This window comes from Manis pentadactyla, chromosome 5 (genome assembly GCF_030020395.1).
Source record: "Manis pentadactyla isolate mManPen7 chromosome 5, mManPen7.hap1, whole genome shotgun sequence".
NCBI lineage: Eukaryota > Metazoa > Chordata > Mammalia > Pholidota > Manidae > Manis > Manis pentadactyla.
The window spans coordinates 66,435,989-66,452,779 of NC_080023.1; the positions used below are offsets into that span (position 1 = coordinate 66,435,989).

A 16,791-nucleotide genomic window follows, 5' to 3' on the forward strand; every position below is an offset into this window, starting at 1 on the left:
AGCTATTAAGAAAGGACCCTTTCCAAGTGAACTGACTTTAGCACAGTAAGTTGGCCATTCATTTCTAGTGTGATATACCATAAGGAATAAAGATCTGCAAAAAGTTTCAAAGTGTTTTCAAGAAGCATATTGTTGACAGTAATATTGGAAATTTTATTTTGAGACTATATTTGTGATAAAGCAAATTGTTATTTTGGTGTTTTTGAACCTGAGGCTTTTGGGTAAAAGGATACTGTGGTTGTCGTGGGAATACATCTCATGCAGAGAGTGTAATTAACTGAATGCTCAGAGGCTCCTTGAAACCCGTTATGCATTTGCACCAAGGCCATGCCTCCCATGGGATACTTTCCCTCAATAGCTGAGTGTGGCAGGGATATTAAGGTGGCCCCATATCTGGAAGCCCTAACTCTTTATTGTCTTACTTTGGTTCAAGGACATGAATATGGCCTTGCTAAACCTTCATTAGACTGCTCAACAGTCTAGGATGCTTCCATTGAGCCCTCCTTCTCTCTTTCTATCCTGCCCCCTCTCTCTCTTTCTTTCCTTTCCCTTCCCTTCCTTTCCTTTCCCTGCTTTTCTAAAGTTGTCCTATACTTTCTAAACTCTGTTTATCACTGGAAGTCAGACTTGCTTCCTAGTACTGCAGGTTTCATTAAAGAGGTAAGACAGGGGCTCACGTAGAGGACAGAGGACATCATGCAGCAAACCTTCCTAGCAATCTTCTTTAGGTGACTTTCTCTCCAACGTCTCTCACCAATACCCCTTTTTCTCCCTATGGTCCCTTCCCTCATCTGCATACTCTTACGCTATGGGCACTGAAGTGCCCACTATTCCTGATGCATGACAGTCCCTACTGCCTATACAGTTGTTGAGAAATGTAGTAGGGGCTTCTGCTTTGACTGCTTTACTCTGGTGAGGAGTTGCTCCCTGGGATTCCTTTGTATCAAATTCTCTACTTATACAAAAAAACAAAATATTATTAAGTAGACACAGGTAGAGACTAGGTATTTATAGTATAAAGATGTTGAGCCTGAAGACCTTTGTCTTTCTAAAACCTCATTTGCTCAGTATTCCATGGAGCAGTGAGACTGAGTCCCACAAACAGAGGAGTCTAGAAGTGGGTATATCAAGCAAGGGGTTACTTTCCTTCCTTTCTATTCTTTTTTTGGCTTTTACTGTGTAAATATTACCAGAAAATCAAGACATGTATTTCAAATCAGATAAAGTTTTAGCTGCCTCCCAGAAGAGAGTAAAGTTATATTTTGATGTTTTCAGAATAAAATCTAGCATATTCAGAGAATAAGAATATTTATTTCCTCTCTAAGCAACCTTTTTCCCACACTGAAGTGTGGGAACATCTTATCCTATAGTTAAGAATTAACTGGAGGAATTTGCAGATGTACAAAAAAGCAAGGAGTTTAGAGACATTTTCTCAGGCAGAAGCCAACCATTTTGTCCCCTCAAAGAAAAGCACAAGGCTTCTTCCAGGGGGCAGAGAGTTTGAGTGATGGAAGATGCCACAGGTTTCAGGACTTCAACTTGGGTTTTCCTCAAAATAGCAAATGAAGAGAAACAGCTGTCCAGTGCGCATGGTAATGCTTCTCGTCTGTCTTCTGTGTGCTGCTAACAGTTGAAGATTTTTGGTTTTTTTGTTTTCCCAGAGATGCTGATAGCTTTACCATGCCTTTGATAATTTAAAAACTCCTTCACATAGCAAAGTGTGGAGAAAGTGGTGACATTTACCTTCTCAATGGAAATTTTATTCTTATTCCTTCTTACCAATAAACGCATCTTATTTCTCAAGAATTTTTCTCCTTTTCTGAAAGTCGATAGAAAACAAATTAATGACCTCCTTGAAATTCCATGGAAATCAGAGTATGTAGTGTAAAACTCCTAAACCATAAATCTCTCTTAATGTAATCCTGACTGACCTGACTCCTCAGGGGCATTGTTTCAATTAAATAAAAAAAAAAAAAGAAAAGCCACTAAGAATATCTTATAAGACAGGAACAAAAACTACATGTTGGATTTAGTTCCACTGTTTTTATCCCTCTAAGATCTTTAAAAAATAATCCCTCAGATATTAAATGTGGTTTCCCCTATTGGTTCTCAAAGGAAAGGATTGAAATTGCTCACTACTTGCTTTTTTTCTTCTATACAATTTCTGGCATTCATGTAGCTTTCAGAGGACATATGGTTCAGACAAAAAAGCATGTACATACAAAACCTGAAAGTTGTCAGGGGAATGCAGATTAAAAGCACAATGAGGGACTAGCATACATTGCTACTTCAGAGAAGAGAGCTCTCACTAGAAGGAAACCATGATGGTACCTTGTCTTGAACTTCCAGCCTCCTGAACTGTGAGAAAATACATTTCTATTGTTTAAGCCACCCAGTCTATGGTATTTTTGTTATGGCTGCCTGAATGGACTATATAAAGCAAAATACAATAATACTTTGAAAAAGAAATGTGAAGATTTACTTATGTTAGAGATATTTATGAAACACTTTATTTAAAGAAAAGTATGATTTGTTCCTTCTAATTTATGTAGAAACAAAGCAAAAGTGTACTGTATTGTCCTGTAGAAAATGTGAGGATCATCTGTCTAACAAAGCAACAGGTGTCCTATATCAAATGACAATAAAAACATATCTCCCATATTTTATACTCAAATGAATTATCTAAAAAATCCACAAATTATGGTAAATAAAATTATTTTTTATCAAGTTTGCAAATATTTTTCCATTTTGGCTTCTTATAAATCAAGATTATATATTATTTGAGACCATACAAATACAAATACATACAATTTTGTCAGTAAACTTATCCATGAAAAACAAAGCTATTTCTGAAAACTGCTTTTTCGTAGATATGTGCTTGTTTCTTATGAAGATAATATTATAGAAATTTTATAATAAACTTTTTCTCATCTACTGTTTTTTACTTTACTTTCCACTAAATTTTTCCAAAGGCACCAAGAGGTTTAATTACATATTCAAAAACAAGTGCTAATGAGTTGAATACAAATTAGAAATATGAAATGTAGGCTATGTGACTTAACTGGCTTAAAAAGAAATCAAAACTACCTCTGAACAGAGCAGTTTATGAGAATTCCAACCAAACTGGAATGATAATTATGGCTGATTAGCTTTCCATAGAGTCTCAAGACCACCAGACTCTGATCCCAGGGGGCACCTCCAGATGAAGGTTGCACATAATTCTGCTAATTTAAGTTTCTTCTCCCCAGTGAATTCTCGTTGTTTTCATGATATGAAAATATGATATAAATATGATGTTTTGATATATTGTAAGGGTTCAGTGCTTAGAATCAGTGATATCTAGATTACAAACTTCATATAATAAATATATCTAGAATACCAACTGATTATAATCAAGTTCATGACTTCCTTTTGCTTGATTTGAAGGCAATTAAAAGTATTTTCAAAATACCTAGTATATAGATTGATACAAAGATGGACAACACATGACAGTGTTGCTACTAAGATAGATTTTATCTCAAATTTGATTTAGTGATTATTCAGAAACTGCTTATTAGAACAGGTTAATGATTAATCAAACCTTGCCTATTAGAACACTCCTAATTTTACATTTAAAATTTTAAGATGATTAACAAGTCATAAATGTTTACTGAAAGACATTGTAATCCTTAAAATAAGTAAACTCTTCAGAAAATAACTCTTGAAAATAAGTTTCTATTTTAACAGTTTTCCAATTTTCTTCCCTTGTTATGTATTCTTTTTCTTCAAGTGTAAATCTAGTAATGTGGATACATGTGATAACACAACATAACTAAATCATAAAACCAGTAGCCTAACTGTTGAGGATTAAGCATATATTTAGAGTCAGTTGTGTAGGATTATATAAATATGTTTAGCTAATAATTAAACATGGTTGGTAAAAATAAACTCATCCATATAACTTTTACCCCATTTTGGAAGTGGAGTGGAGTGTAAACAAAAAAGATGGAGTGTTTGCCTTTATAAGACTTATAACCCTAAGATTCTGTGATAGACCTACTTTGCTTCTTGAGGAAGTAACTCCTTTTTTAATATTTATTTAAGCAAGGTTTTTCAGGTCAGGGACTGTTAAATAAACCTAGTTAAGTAAAAGTAATGCATGTTAAAAATTTAAGAATTCCTTACCACACACTCTTTCCTTTCTTTTCCAGTATTTTCTCTTGCTGAGATGTTTCAGGTTCTCAGATGTAGCATGATATAATAATTGATTATTTATATACCTTTTTTCTTTGCTGCAAATACCTTAGTGGTTATATACCTTATCCTCTCAGTTCCCCAAAATACTTTTATATTCCTTTCAGAGGTTATAGGAAGTGATATAAATCTTAAATAATAGTAAAAAAGGAACAGTATGATCTTAATGTATTGTCAATTCAACAGTCACATTTCTTAAACTGATTAGAAATTAATGACGCTTGCTGATTGATGATAGAGTATGTTCATTTTAAATCAGTTTTTATAGCTGCTTGGGGGCTTAGAGATTATTTGGCCCATCATGAAACCTAGGTTCAGAAAAATGTAGTGACTTGGACTAATCTGTTGGTAAATGAATAGGAATTAAAGACTGATGTCCTATCTTGTATTTCAGTTTAATTTTCCGTATCTCATGCTTCCACTTAAAAGACAACTTTCTCACTGTTCAAAAAAAATTCTTTTTAATTACATAAGTAATACAGTCTCCTGGGAAATCCTTTGAATATTACAGATAAGATTAAAGTCCAATTTGATCACCAAGTCAATCCCACAACATCATTTTTCAGAAGGGTGAGCAAATTCACATGGTGACTGTATCTGTTTGGATTACATTTACTTAAAAATAATAGAAAAGGCTAAAATGACAATGGCTGAAACAAAATACAAATTCTTTTAAGTCTCATAGTCCCAGATGGTGTCAATCAATGCTGAATTGGCACTCCAAGGTGTCAGGGACCCTGCACCTTTCTCTTGTTTCTCCATAATAGTGGCCTCCAGTTTAAGTTAAGATGGCAGTTGGAACAACAGTCATTTAATTGCATTCCAGCTAGAGAAGAAAGTATACCTTACTCCTTTAAGTACACTTCCTAAAAGTTCTGCATTTTCACCTGGATCCTATTGTGCAAAAGTTAATCACATGGACCTACCTAGCTGCAAAAGAAGTTAGGATACATAGTCTTTATTGCAGAAAACTATGTGCCCCGGTTGAAAACTGGGAGTTCATTTTTATGGAAGAAGGGAGAATAGTGTCTGCCATAGTAAGTGCCCAGGGACAGCAGAAATTAACTGCTTATTACTCCCCTTTCCTGTCTGTCCCAGATATCTGCTAAAAATGTCAGCCATTAGCAAGAGAGCAAGGCTTGGCAGAACATTAGTAGTTCCTTCCCCATTAGGGAATGATACCTACAAATCTATTTTTCTAGCATTTCATGTCTGATATAGTTGGAGATAATTTTGATCTTCCTTTGCTCTCATAAACATCTATTCACAGGAACAGTAACAATGGCAATAAACAATAAGTTGCAAAATATATAATAAATTGATCAACTCACCAGATGATACTATATATGTTCTAATGGGTGTACAAATATACAGTTGACCCTTGAACAACAGCGATTTGAACTGTGCGGGTCCACTTATCTGCAGAATTTTTTCAATAAATATATTGGAAAATTTTTTGGAAATTTGTCACAATTTGAAAAAAACATTTTCTTTTCTCTATTGTATTGTAAGAATGCAGTATGTAATGTGTATAACAGGCAATATTTGTTAGTCAACTGTTTATGTCATTGGTAAGTCATCCAGTCAACAGTATGCCATTATTAATGAACTTTTGGTAGATTCAGAGGTTATACATGGATTTTTGACCGTGTGGGGGGGTTAGTGCCCTTAATCTCTACGTTGTCCAAGTCTCAACTGTATATCTAAACCTTGGAGGATATATGCAAAATTGGTAATGATATGTGCTTACCTTTGGTTGTGGGGTTAGGGTTAATGATAAAATTGGACATGAACTTATCTGTAATGTTCTAAAGATTTACAAGAAAATGAAGTACGTTGGGGAAGCAGTAAGAGTGAGGAGTAGACTTACTATATGAAAACCTTTAGGAACTCTGGAGTATTTTAACTGAATAGCAATTGTATCAATTGTAGGTTTTGGTGGTGAGTAATAGAAACCAATTCTAACTAAATAGAAAGAATTTATTGGAGGGGCACCACTTATCATAGATATAAAAGGAAGGTTGAATGGTAAGGCTATGTAGTAGGAATTAAAGATAGTCACTACAACTCCAGTTGATTTTCATTCTTGTGCCTCTCTTTTTATGATGTACATCCTCATGAGGTACAGGAACACTGGTCACCATGATGCATATTCATTAGCAGATGTTTGGAGGGTAGAGTTGCACGTTAATAGGTACCTTGATTGACTGTTCTACCAAGGTAAAAAAATGTGGAAGGAACCATTGTCCAAAGAAAAATCAGGGTTCTGTTACCAATAAAAAGGAAAGAGATGTTGAGAAGGCAAAATAGCAGGAGTCTACAGCTGTCACAGAAGACCACATACAGAAGTCTATTTCATTCCTTCAACTGTTACTTTTAGTATGTTCTGTGCATATGTGTAGGAGAGTTCTGTTTTGAAGCCTTAAAATTAGTGATCTTAAGTTTCAAAAGGGTCTTTACTTGGTTATATTGCATGAACCACATTGTTTAACAAATTTTCTATACTTTTAAAAATTTCATCCAGAACTTGTTTTATTTACTGCTCTTGTTTACTGAGCTGTCTACCCTCAACCTTTGTTTGGCTATAAGAAGCAAGGGGTAGGTACATGGGCTAGTTTACAAATATTTGCTACTCTTCTTTGTGCAAGATTATACTTTCCCATTTCATTGATTTCAGGCTTAGCCATGGTACTTGCTTTGGTCAATAAAATAAAAGTGGAAGAGGCATGTGTCTCTTATAAGCAGACTCTGTAAGAGTCAATATGCCATGTTCTTTTCCCTCTGCTCAGTAATCAAAGATGTTTGAGATAGAGGCTGTTTCATTATTCTCTTAGTTCATTCCTGCAAGGTGAAGGTCCATAGTCAACTTATTGATTCATAACATTATTGAGAAATAATCCTTTGTAATTGTAAGGCACTGAGATTTGGAATATTTGTTACTACAACATAACCTAACTAGTCCTGACAGATGCACTTATAAAAAAATTACCTGATTAATTTCACAGAGAATTTCTAGTTTTAAATACAGACTATATAAGTAGGACATTAGGTGAAAACTGACCAAGTGATAAGAAGGTTATCCTGCGAGCATGGAGAAACTTATCAAAACATGTTTTTTGAGTAAGGAACTGACAAAATAAATTTGATGTTTTTGAGATTTAGTATCAGAACAGTGCATAGGTATATTGTAATATGAAAGACTTACTTTTGAACAGAACATGGATTGAAAAATTCTTAAATATCTGATTCTCTCCATTGCTACTAATTATTGGTTATTTTCTATATATTTAGATGTTTGGATTATTCATTGATATTGATTCTGCAAGCCAAGGCACATAGAGCTAGTAAAGCAAAAGCAGAAAGGTTATGATCAATTTAGAGTTGCATTCCTATATCAACAAAATAATCAGAAGGTTACATGTTTACATTGATTTAACAAAACATGGTAGTAGTCTCTCTTTAATTGTCCACAGAAAGCAATCACCTGGTCTATTTTACCTCTTATATACTTTCCAGATCTGTCCCTTCCTGTCCTTACCACTACTGCTTTATATCAGGTTTTCATCATCTTTTGCTCAAGCTTTCTAATAACCCTCTGTCTAATCCCCCCAGTGTTGCTCTCCTCTAGGCTATATTTCTCAAAGCTGCTGAGTATTCTTTCTGAAACACAGCTTGGCCATCTTTTTTCCTTGCATAAGACCTTTGTGGTTCAACATCTCTGGAAGATGAGCTCCAAGCTCCTTAGCAAACATGGCTTTCCTGGAAATGTAGCACGCCTAGTCATTATGAGAATGAGCTCTAGAACCAGGGCCTGGGATTGAATATAGGTTCTCCTACTAGCTGTGTGACCTTTAATAAATATTTATAATACCATGTCTATAAAAATGTTAGCTTTTACAGAACTGAAGGAATAAAATGGCAGCAGACTCACAGACTCCAAGAGTGAACTAGTGGTTACCAAGGGGGAGGGGTGTGGGAGGGCGGGTGGGGAGGGAGAGAGAAGGGGACTGAGGGACAGTGACTGCATTGGGGTATGGGTGGGGACTTGATAATATGGGTGAATGTAGTAACCACATTGTTTTTTCATGTGAAACCTTCATAAGAGTGTATATCAATCATACCTTAATAAAAATTTTTTTTTTAATGTTAGCTTTTATTACTGTTGTATGGTTTCTCCTTTCACTTCCTGCACTTACTTTCTGACTGCTTTGCAATTACTCAAGGGCACTTTGAAATTTTAAATCTCTGTTCCTTTATTCCTTTGTCCTTACTGATACTCTCTTAGACCCACCAAAATGGCTAATGCTGTCTCATGTTTTAACATTTTGTTCAATAATTTCTTTTAAAAATAAGATTAAGTGACTTTTCCTTTAAACGTAGGGTATTTATTTCATGAATACCTGATACTCCATTTCTCCATGATTACATTTATCACATGATATGACATTGTAATGTTTTTATCCCTGTTCACCTCTGTGTGACCACAGGCAACTTGAGAGCAGGAATTATGTTTTGTCCATTGTTGTGCCTGGTGCAGTTCCTAGTACATAGTAGATACATAATAAAAAATGTCTGTTGAATATACAGGAAACTACCCTATGAAGAAAGGATTACTTTTTCACAAATCACTTTTGAAATCACTCTTTATTATGTGGTTCAGTGTTGCTTGGTTGAAATCTTGTGATAAGTTTCTTAAAATTTACTTCCAGGGAAAGTCATTTCTCTCTTGAATTGTATTTTTTTTTAATTTTTAATTTTATTTTTTATTCAGACATAATTGATATATAATATTAATTTCAGCGGTATAACAGTTATTTGATATATGTCTATATTACAGATGATTGACACACTAAATCTAGTTAACATTTATCACCACATATAGTTTACAAATTCTTGTGATGAGAACTCAATCTACTCTTAGCAACTTTCAACTATATAAAAATATTAATTATAGTTACCATGCTGTACATCACTAAGTCTTATGTATTTTATAACCTTTTGTGAATGAATGCTTCCTTCATTTGTATCCTGACAAAAGATAACCAAAGTTCCTTTCTTGCCTTGATTATCTCCATTCACAAAGCTAAAATTAGTGTTCTGTTCTACTAACTGAATTAGCTTGGGTGTCTAGTATTTTAATTTTTGTGTAGTAGATAAATAAAGTCTACTTGAAATTATAAGCAATTTAAAGTTATTGTGGTTAGTGGGAGGTATAAAAATTTTGAATTTCATGGTGTGATAAAAATAATAAAATGGGAATGTAAATGAAATTAACTGTATCTGGCATGAGTATTGATATGGGCATGTTATTATTTATATACTTGATTCCAATTATTTATCAATAAAGTCTCCACAACTATATGAGATTAAGTTGAGAAATCTAGTAGATTATAATGATTGTGTATGGTTAACAATGATTACATATGTCTATGTAATTTTTGTGTTAAAAGGAAATGTCACTTGGAATAAAGAAGCATGGTTGTTGGCCCCCGAGTGTTTTAAATATATTTGTTTTCTAATATATTATAATTGAAGGCCTGCTTTTTACAGGACATTAACAAGTGCTGGTAAAGACCTGCAAGATAATTTTCTGAAGGCTCTGGCAGCGAGAGAAGAAGACAATCGCAATGGAAAAATGAGCGTGAGTACATTTCAACCAATAGCTAAAAATGTATATATTAAAAGCACAGTTAGTATTAATAATGTAACTTTTAGTATCTTTCCTGGAAAGTAGTTCATAAAGGATATAATATAGCTCTTTATTAGTGATATATTAAAGAAATAGATGTAGAAAACTTTTTAGCCCCATTTATATTTGTAGAAGTAACCAAATGGTGAAAAAAATTGGAATTCTATATATCTGTTGCAGAAAAAAATGCCTATAATTTTAAGACTGGTTGTCATCTCCAACTGTGTGCTAATCTTAACGTTGAAACTTCCTGCTTCTTGTCAGCCCAACCTTCTAGTACACTTCTCCAAGTTACATCAGACATCCACTCCCAGGTCTTGCCCCTGCCTACCTGATTTCAACTACTTTTAGAAGATAGTCCCTTAGTTTGTAATGTACTCCTACCTTGAGAGATGTGATTTAAACCATCTAATGGAAAGATATAATTTTGAATCATCTAAGAAGAGCATGATCTTGCTTTATTAAAATATAGTATCATAGTAGTGATAACAGTCTTCTATAAGTGTGAAAATGTTCGAAGACAAGGGTAAAAAAAGAAAAATAGTTTCATTCTGAAACTGTAAAAAGTGACTCACAGAAAAATAATCAGAAATAGTTCAATGAAAAATGTACAGCAACAAAAAAAATGTGTCTGAAAGTAGGTCTATTTTACTAGAGTTTTCTCAATAAAAAAGTTAGAAATTTTCTGTCAGGGTCCTTGAAAATTTCACATGCAGACAATGCTTAATGTATTTCAAAGAAAAAAAAGATGCTACTTTGGTTAGATAATTTAATAGAGTTAACCTGGACTTGAAATCAGGGGAAGTTTCTTTCCCATTGGTATTTCTTTTAACAATGAACGACAGCATTATACGCTTTTTCCCAGATCAGAAGCATGTCAGTTATGATGGATATTATTGAGATGTGATCCAGAGAACCAGGAAGAGGTTGCCCTTTCAGAGGGGCTTAAGCCACTATTAAAGTCGTAGCAGGAGAGAGGGGTCTAGAGGCACATCTGCTAAGTAGGTTGGCGGATTTGGGTCTGGGAAGGTAACTCTGCTGTAAGTGTATCTGTTTTTTTTTTCTGCATCATTACTCCAGATTGTCTTTAATTATGTCATTGTAATTTTTCCCCCCCTAGAAATGGCAATAAATTTAACTTTTATTGAGTACACTGAATAGTTAACATGTAATGTTGGGTAGCTTGTCACTGATTGGAAACTGGAATCTTGTCAGAGTCAAAGCTTGCTGACTCTGAAAATAATAATATATGGTTATTTGGGCCTTTGAATGTGTGATATTATAATCAGTAGAATGTATTTCATTGAATCAAAGGAGGCATTTAAGGCTTGATTTTCTATTTCCTAGTCTTGTCTTAAAGCAGACTCCAAATAGAATACAACATATTTTAGACAGATCTAATTATTAAGATCATAAGCTTACTCAAAAACCATCACTAAGTGGATATGCTTTTTAAAAAGAAAGCCTACAAAATATACCGGTATTCATGAGTTTGAATCTATATTAATTCACTGTCAGAGAAATTACATATGAATTTTATGAGGTCTGAGCTATTCAAGGGAAATGACTATTTCTTAAGCATTAGGATTTCTCTATATAATGTGTAGATGCAAAATAAATGGAGAATTTCAACCCAGAGGCACTCTTTTTGTTTCATCTATTGAAAGAACATATTGGAAAAATTATGATACAGTTTTAGAACCAACATAATTAACCTGCATGGCCTAATATGGCTTGAAGGACTAATTCCATAGCAATTTTTCTAGGTAATTTTCCTTAAATGTAGCTAGGAAATTAGAAAAAGATTAAATTTACTTTCCCAAACTCATAATTTTTTATTTTATTTTTAAGTTTGGTGATCCCAGGTTTCAAATGCTATTTAGTGTAATTGCATCTTGTTCTGGCTGTCCTCTTTCTCTGTCTGGTCAACTAATTGCAAAATTGACATTACTTTTCTCCATTTACACCTTGAATTTACTGTCTTATAGTGCCTGGAACTCTGGAAAACAGCACTCCTCTCTGTTTCCCCTTCCATGTGGATCCCCACCCCAGTGCTTTCACTGATCAAGTTAAAGGATTATCAGTTACTATATACATTCAGATCATTCCCACAAACCGATTGATTGGACATACAAGTCTCAGGGCTATGCCCTAGGAGAGAACAGGGTTTTATGAAAATTAAAAGTTTATATAACTGCTACTCAAAAGATAAAAATTATTGAAAATACACTCCCTTTAAAGATTTCAGTGGTTCAGTTGGTTGCTATTGACATAGGTATTGTTTAGATAATTCTTTTTTTTAGAAAAAAGTGTGTATTAAATCAGAAGTAACCTGATTTAATTCAAGAATCTAGTATTTGTGAATGCTTCTGAATTTCACATATAATATATAATACATATATGTGTATGTATATGTGTATAAACACATATGTACATATATAAACATAACACATGCATTTCTTTTACATTTTTTCAAAATGCATGATGTTCAATGTATCTGGATTAGATAAAACATTGAGCCTTATATGCAATTCATGTACAGAAATGTTTGAAAGGATTTTTTAAATTGTGCAATACTTCAAATGACAGATACAGTAATTATTGAGTATTTTTTCCTATGAATAAAATTATTTAGATTTATTTTAAATGTGAGCCATTCATGTAAGAAAACATTTCTACCTCATGTATCATGTATTTCAGACTTAAAAATTCTATAAAGACTAAAATGATTAACCATTTCCTTCTCATTTGTAAGCAGATTTATTGTTTCTGGAGAAAGTGTAGTTTTCTGATAGCTCACACTATGAAATTTTTACCACTACCACCACAGGGAGACATTTATAAAGTGAATCTTTATAACAAGTGCTTGGAAAGGCACATTAAACAAGTTTGATTATAGATACCCTGCAACTCATATCAGAGGCAAATCACAGTGATAAAAGTGGACATAAAAAATCCCAGAGGACCGAACACATTGTGTGACTATATGAGATATTGCAAAAATCATTTTCTCAGGAAAAAACAGTGAAAATGTTAAATAAATCAAACATTTAAATGAAACTGAGTTAGATTAAAGGTTTTTTTCCTTGCAATTTCCGTAAATATCTTAATAGAAATGGTAGAATTGCATAGGATGCTTAAATGAAGATGAAACATGTTAAGAAAATTTCATGTATATAATACAGACTAAGGAAAATATTCAAGGTTAAGATATGATGATTGTATGAAGAAAAGGCTGGGTAGAAATTAAAGATATAGTATGGGTTATTTTGAAACAATAATTTCTAATTTCTTTCTAGATTACTCTGAATTATTTATATAGTCAATCAATCTGTTTTCTCTCCTATCTTTGTATTCATGACATAATTGTCTTATAGTTTCCTTAGTTTTTTCTGACTTTTATTTCACTCTATTTCTTGCACTAACCACCTTATACCATCATTTGACCTACATCTTTTCCATTATATGGCCTTGTCCTTGGAATCATCCAGCCCCATGAATTCACTGACTATATGTTTCTTCCCACCAAAACAAAGGCCTAGATCTTTGCTCTCTATCTAATTTATTAAATTATTTGTCAGATGTTGATAACTGGTCTGTACCAGGCTTGTACTAGCTTCTGGGGATGCAAAGGATGACAAAGTACCTTAGAGTTGCTTGCGAAAGAAAGTGACTAATCAAGTGAGCATACAAATAAAGCAGAATTAGAGCTGTGACAGGAAACTGTGAAGGAAAATCAGAAAAAGCTCTGATTGTATATAGTGAGTAGGGAGATGATATTGTCAGACATTCAGACAGAAAAGATCAGTATGCCTTTAGTAAATACAGTATAAAATATGGAGAAGATAAAGCAGATGTCAATAAATGCAGGATTGGATTATTGGAGATGAGGTTATTAAAGATAATAGCTTGGACCCAGAAGATGATAAAGGAAATGAAGAGAAGAAAATTAATTTGAGAGCTATTTAGAAGATAAATTTGGCAGAATGTGGTGACAGGATATGGTTAAAGATGGTCTTGAGGCAAAGGGAGTGGCCATGGAGAACTGGCCTTCACAGTTGGAGACGTGATGCTGTTACGCTGGCATATGGGGGCACTCAAAGTCAGGAAGGGTGTGCAGAGAGAGATCATGGATCTGATTTTGGATATATTGAGTCTGAGTTGTCTTTGACAAAAAAATTGTTGAGATGTTAAGTAGCTGGATGGCAAAAAAGATCTCCCTAACTCTTCCCATTGTTTATTTCCTCATTGCTATACCTCAAATACTTAAATTTATCTCATCTTTTCTTTTCCTCTTCCACTCCTCAGATCTCACATTCAGTTGGTCACTAAGACCAGTCAATTCTACCTTGTACATATGTCTCAAATAAATGAGGGCAAGTGGCAAGGAAGCCAACAGTGGGCAACAGCCAGCACTAAGGGCTCTGTTGTGCTGTGCTCAGTGTAACTCCTGGGGAAGAAAATCTCTCTCCCAGCCAAGGGCAAATTACCAAATAAGTCAAAGGGAGAAGTAAAGTGGGAAAAAACGTTAGTTGCTTACAAGCAGTTGTCCACTTCTGCTAACCCGTCTCTCACCACCAGGCTGCAGAAAAAGGACACCACCAAACTTCTCCAGTGCAGTTATACCCTCGCTTCTCCCTCCCTTGTAATCACCTATTCATATGGAGATGGACTACTTCCTCTCTACCCTTGGAAACACCTATTGATATGACAAGGCCAGGTGAGAGATTCTGGAAATATTGCAACTCTACCCACACTCAGTAACGTGGACAATGCTCTGAAGATGATGGGTATCTGTGAAAGAAATTAGACAAATAGGTCTGTTTGAGCAGATGTGCTTTTTAGAGTACCCTGACAGCTGTATGTGGAGATAAGTATGTGTCTGTAGGGGTAGGGGATGAGATTTGAAACAGGCAGGCCAACTAAAAGGCCATTGTTAAAAGGCTGGAATAAAGAAATGACAGAATGAATGGTAGGGAAAAGATGGAGTGCAGTAATTTGGGAGGTAATTGCAACAATGTTCTTTGTTTCGATGTAAGAAATGGTGAGAGGAGTTATTAAGTACTATTCACGTGTTTCTATTTGGAGGATTCAGTAGAGCATGAGCAGCTGGTTATAATTTTATTAATGGAAAGAGAAGTGTGATCTTGGCATTAGAAGATTTAGTATATAGTTCAGTGGTTAAAAGCATGGAAGTTGGAGGTAGACAGTGACTAAAGTCAGGTTACAGATTCACCACTTACCCAGTATTACAGATTTCAAAACTACTGTGCTAAATTTTCTAAGTCACAATATTCTGCTCTGTAATGTAGGGATTAAAAGAGTATGTTCATCTTAATATTGATTATTGAAGAGAAAATACATATTATGCACTTGGCACACTGCATGTTACATGACATATTTAAATAATATGATTTCTACAGTAAAAGAAAATTATGTTAGAGCTTTAACTGTCAATAAACAGAAGTTGTAGAAAATATATAATACTTTTGTTTACAGTTTTTAAGGGAAGCAATCAGAATATTTAAAAAAGGTCTTTATGTCACAGACTATTTTTCTTTATTATGTATTTTTTATGTTATAGTCAACAATGGTCCATTTAAGTAATTTTCTATTCTGTGCAAACCACTTTATTTCCTGTAAACAAAAATGGGATGGGCATTGCCTACAGTGTTTCTAATGTAGTAGAATTACGTAACTCTTTTAAGTGGCTAAGTGGTGGGGTGTGGGTGGGATGAGTTGTTTTTTTCAGATTAGTAAACTAAGAATCTTGGATTCATTGAATGGAAAAAACAAAAATAAAATATTTCCTTCCTAATCATAGACTCTTGGGATTGTAATGAAAGGTCACATGCTGTTTCAGGCTGGGAAAGTGGAACCTGTTGACACTGAATTTCCCACTGAATGTTGACTGTGTAAACAGTTACATACATAGCTGACTAGTTTGGGCTTTGAAATAACGCATTATTGAAGCTGCTTCAATATAAAAGCACTGCTTACAGTTTTTCCTTCAGAGTCATTCAAAGAAACCACTGTTTGTAGGTCAGGAAAAACCTATGAATTAGGCAATTTCTAATATACCCATTTCCTGTGTTGAAATCTCTATGAAACATAAGATTGCGTTGTATATGACCAGTAACATTGTGCTGACACGATCTTTTCCCTCCTTGCCATTTTCCAACTACTATAAAATGGCCCTTTCAAGAAAATGAAGGTATTATACACTTGTTTATTTCTTTTTAAATTGAATCCATACTTGTCCACTAATAAACTCTTATGGAAATTACATGACTCATACAATCGTTCCTTCATTTTAAACAAATTACATCAATGTTTTTGGAAAATAAAATGTACATCAACTTACATTTCACTAAAAAAAAAGTGTAGAGGCATAGATCTTTAACGTTATTATTTCCTGGGTAAAAATATGATACAAAGGCAGTGAAAAATTCCGGAAAGAGTAGAGGTTATGGAGTCATATTATTCTGAGTTTGATTCTTGGATATCCCACTTACTACAAACTAAATAAATACAAGTTCCTCAACTCTACAGAGCCTGAGTATGTCCCAACCTACAGTATCGGGATAATTTTTCCACCACTGAGATACTTCTAGAACAAAATTATTTAATGTTTAAAGCCCAAATAAGTTAATCCTTAGTAGGTGTTTAATCAATTATAGATAATATGTGTTCTCTGTTAGTTCAGGTTTCCTAAAAGTAGAGCCTAAGATGCAGATTTCAGTGCAAGTGAGAAAGTTGTCTCATGTGAAACCTGTTATGGTAATGAGGGAAGCATGATGGCATAAAAGTAAAAGGCAGAAAGAGATGTGGTTTCAGTTGAAATTTAGTTTCAGTCTGATCACAGGGAG

The 16,791-nt window shown here is 34.0% G+C and overlaps 1 protein-coding gene across 3 annotated transcripts in view; it reads left to right on the plus strand.

Moving 5' to 3' along the window:
* Nucleotides 1-16,791, plus strand: part of CFAP299 (cilia and flagella associated protein 299) — a 601,382-nt gene that overhangs the window by 224,115 nt on the left and 360,476 nt on the right. For all 3 annotated transcript variants that reach the window (XM_036906433.2, XM_036906432.2, XM_057502367.1), the window contains exon 3: nt 9,784-9,874. In XM_036906433.2, coding sequence (XP_036762328.2) covers nt 9,784-9,874 — 91 coding nt within the window. The remainder of the gene's footprint in view (nt 1-9,783; nt 9,875-16,791) is intronic.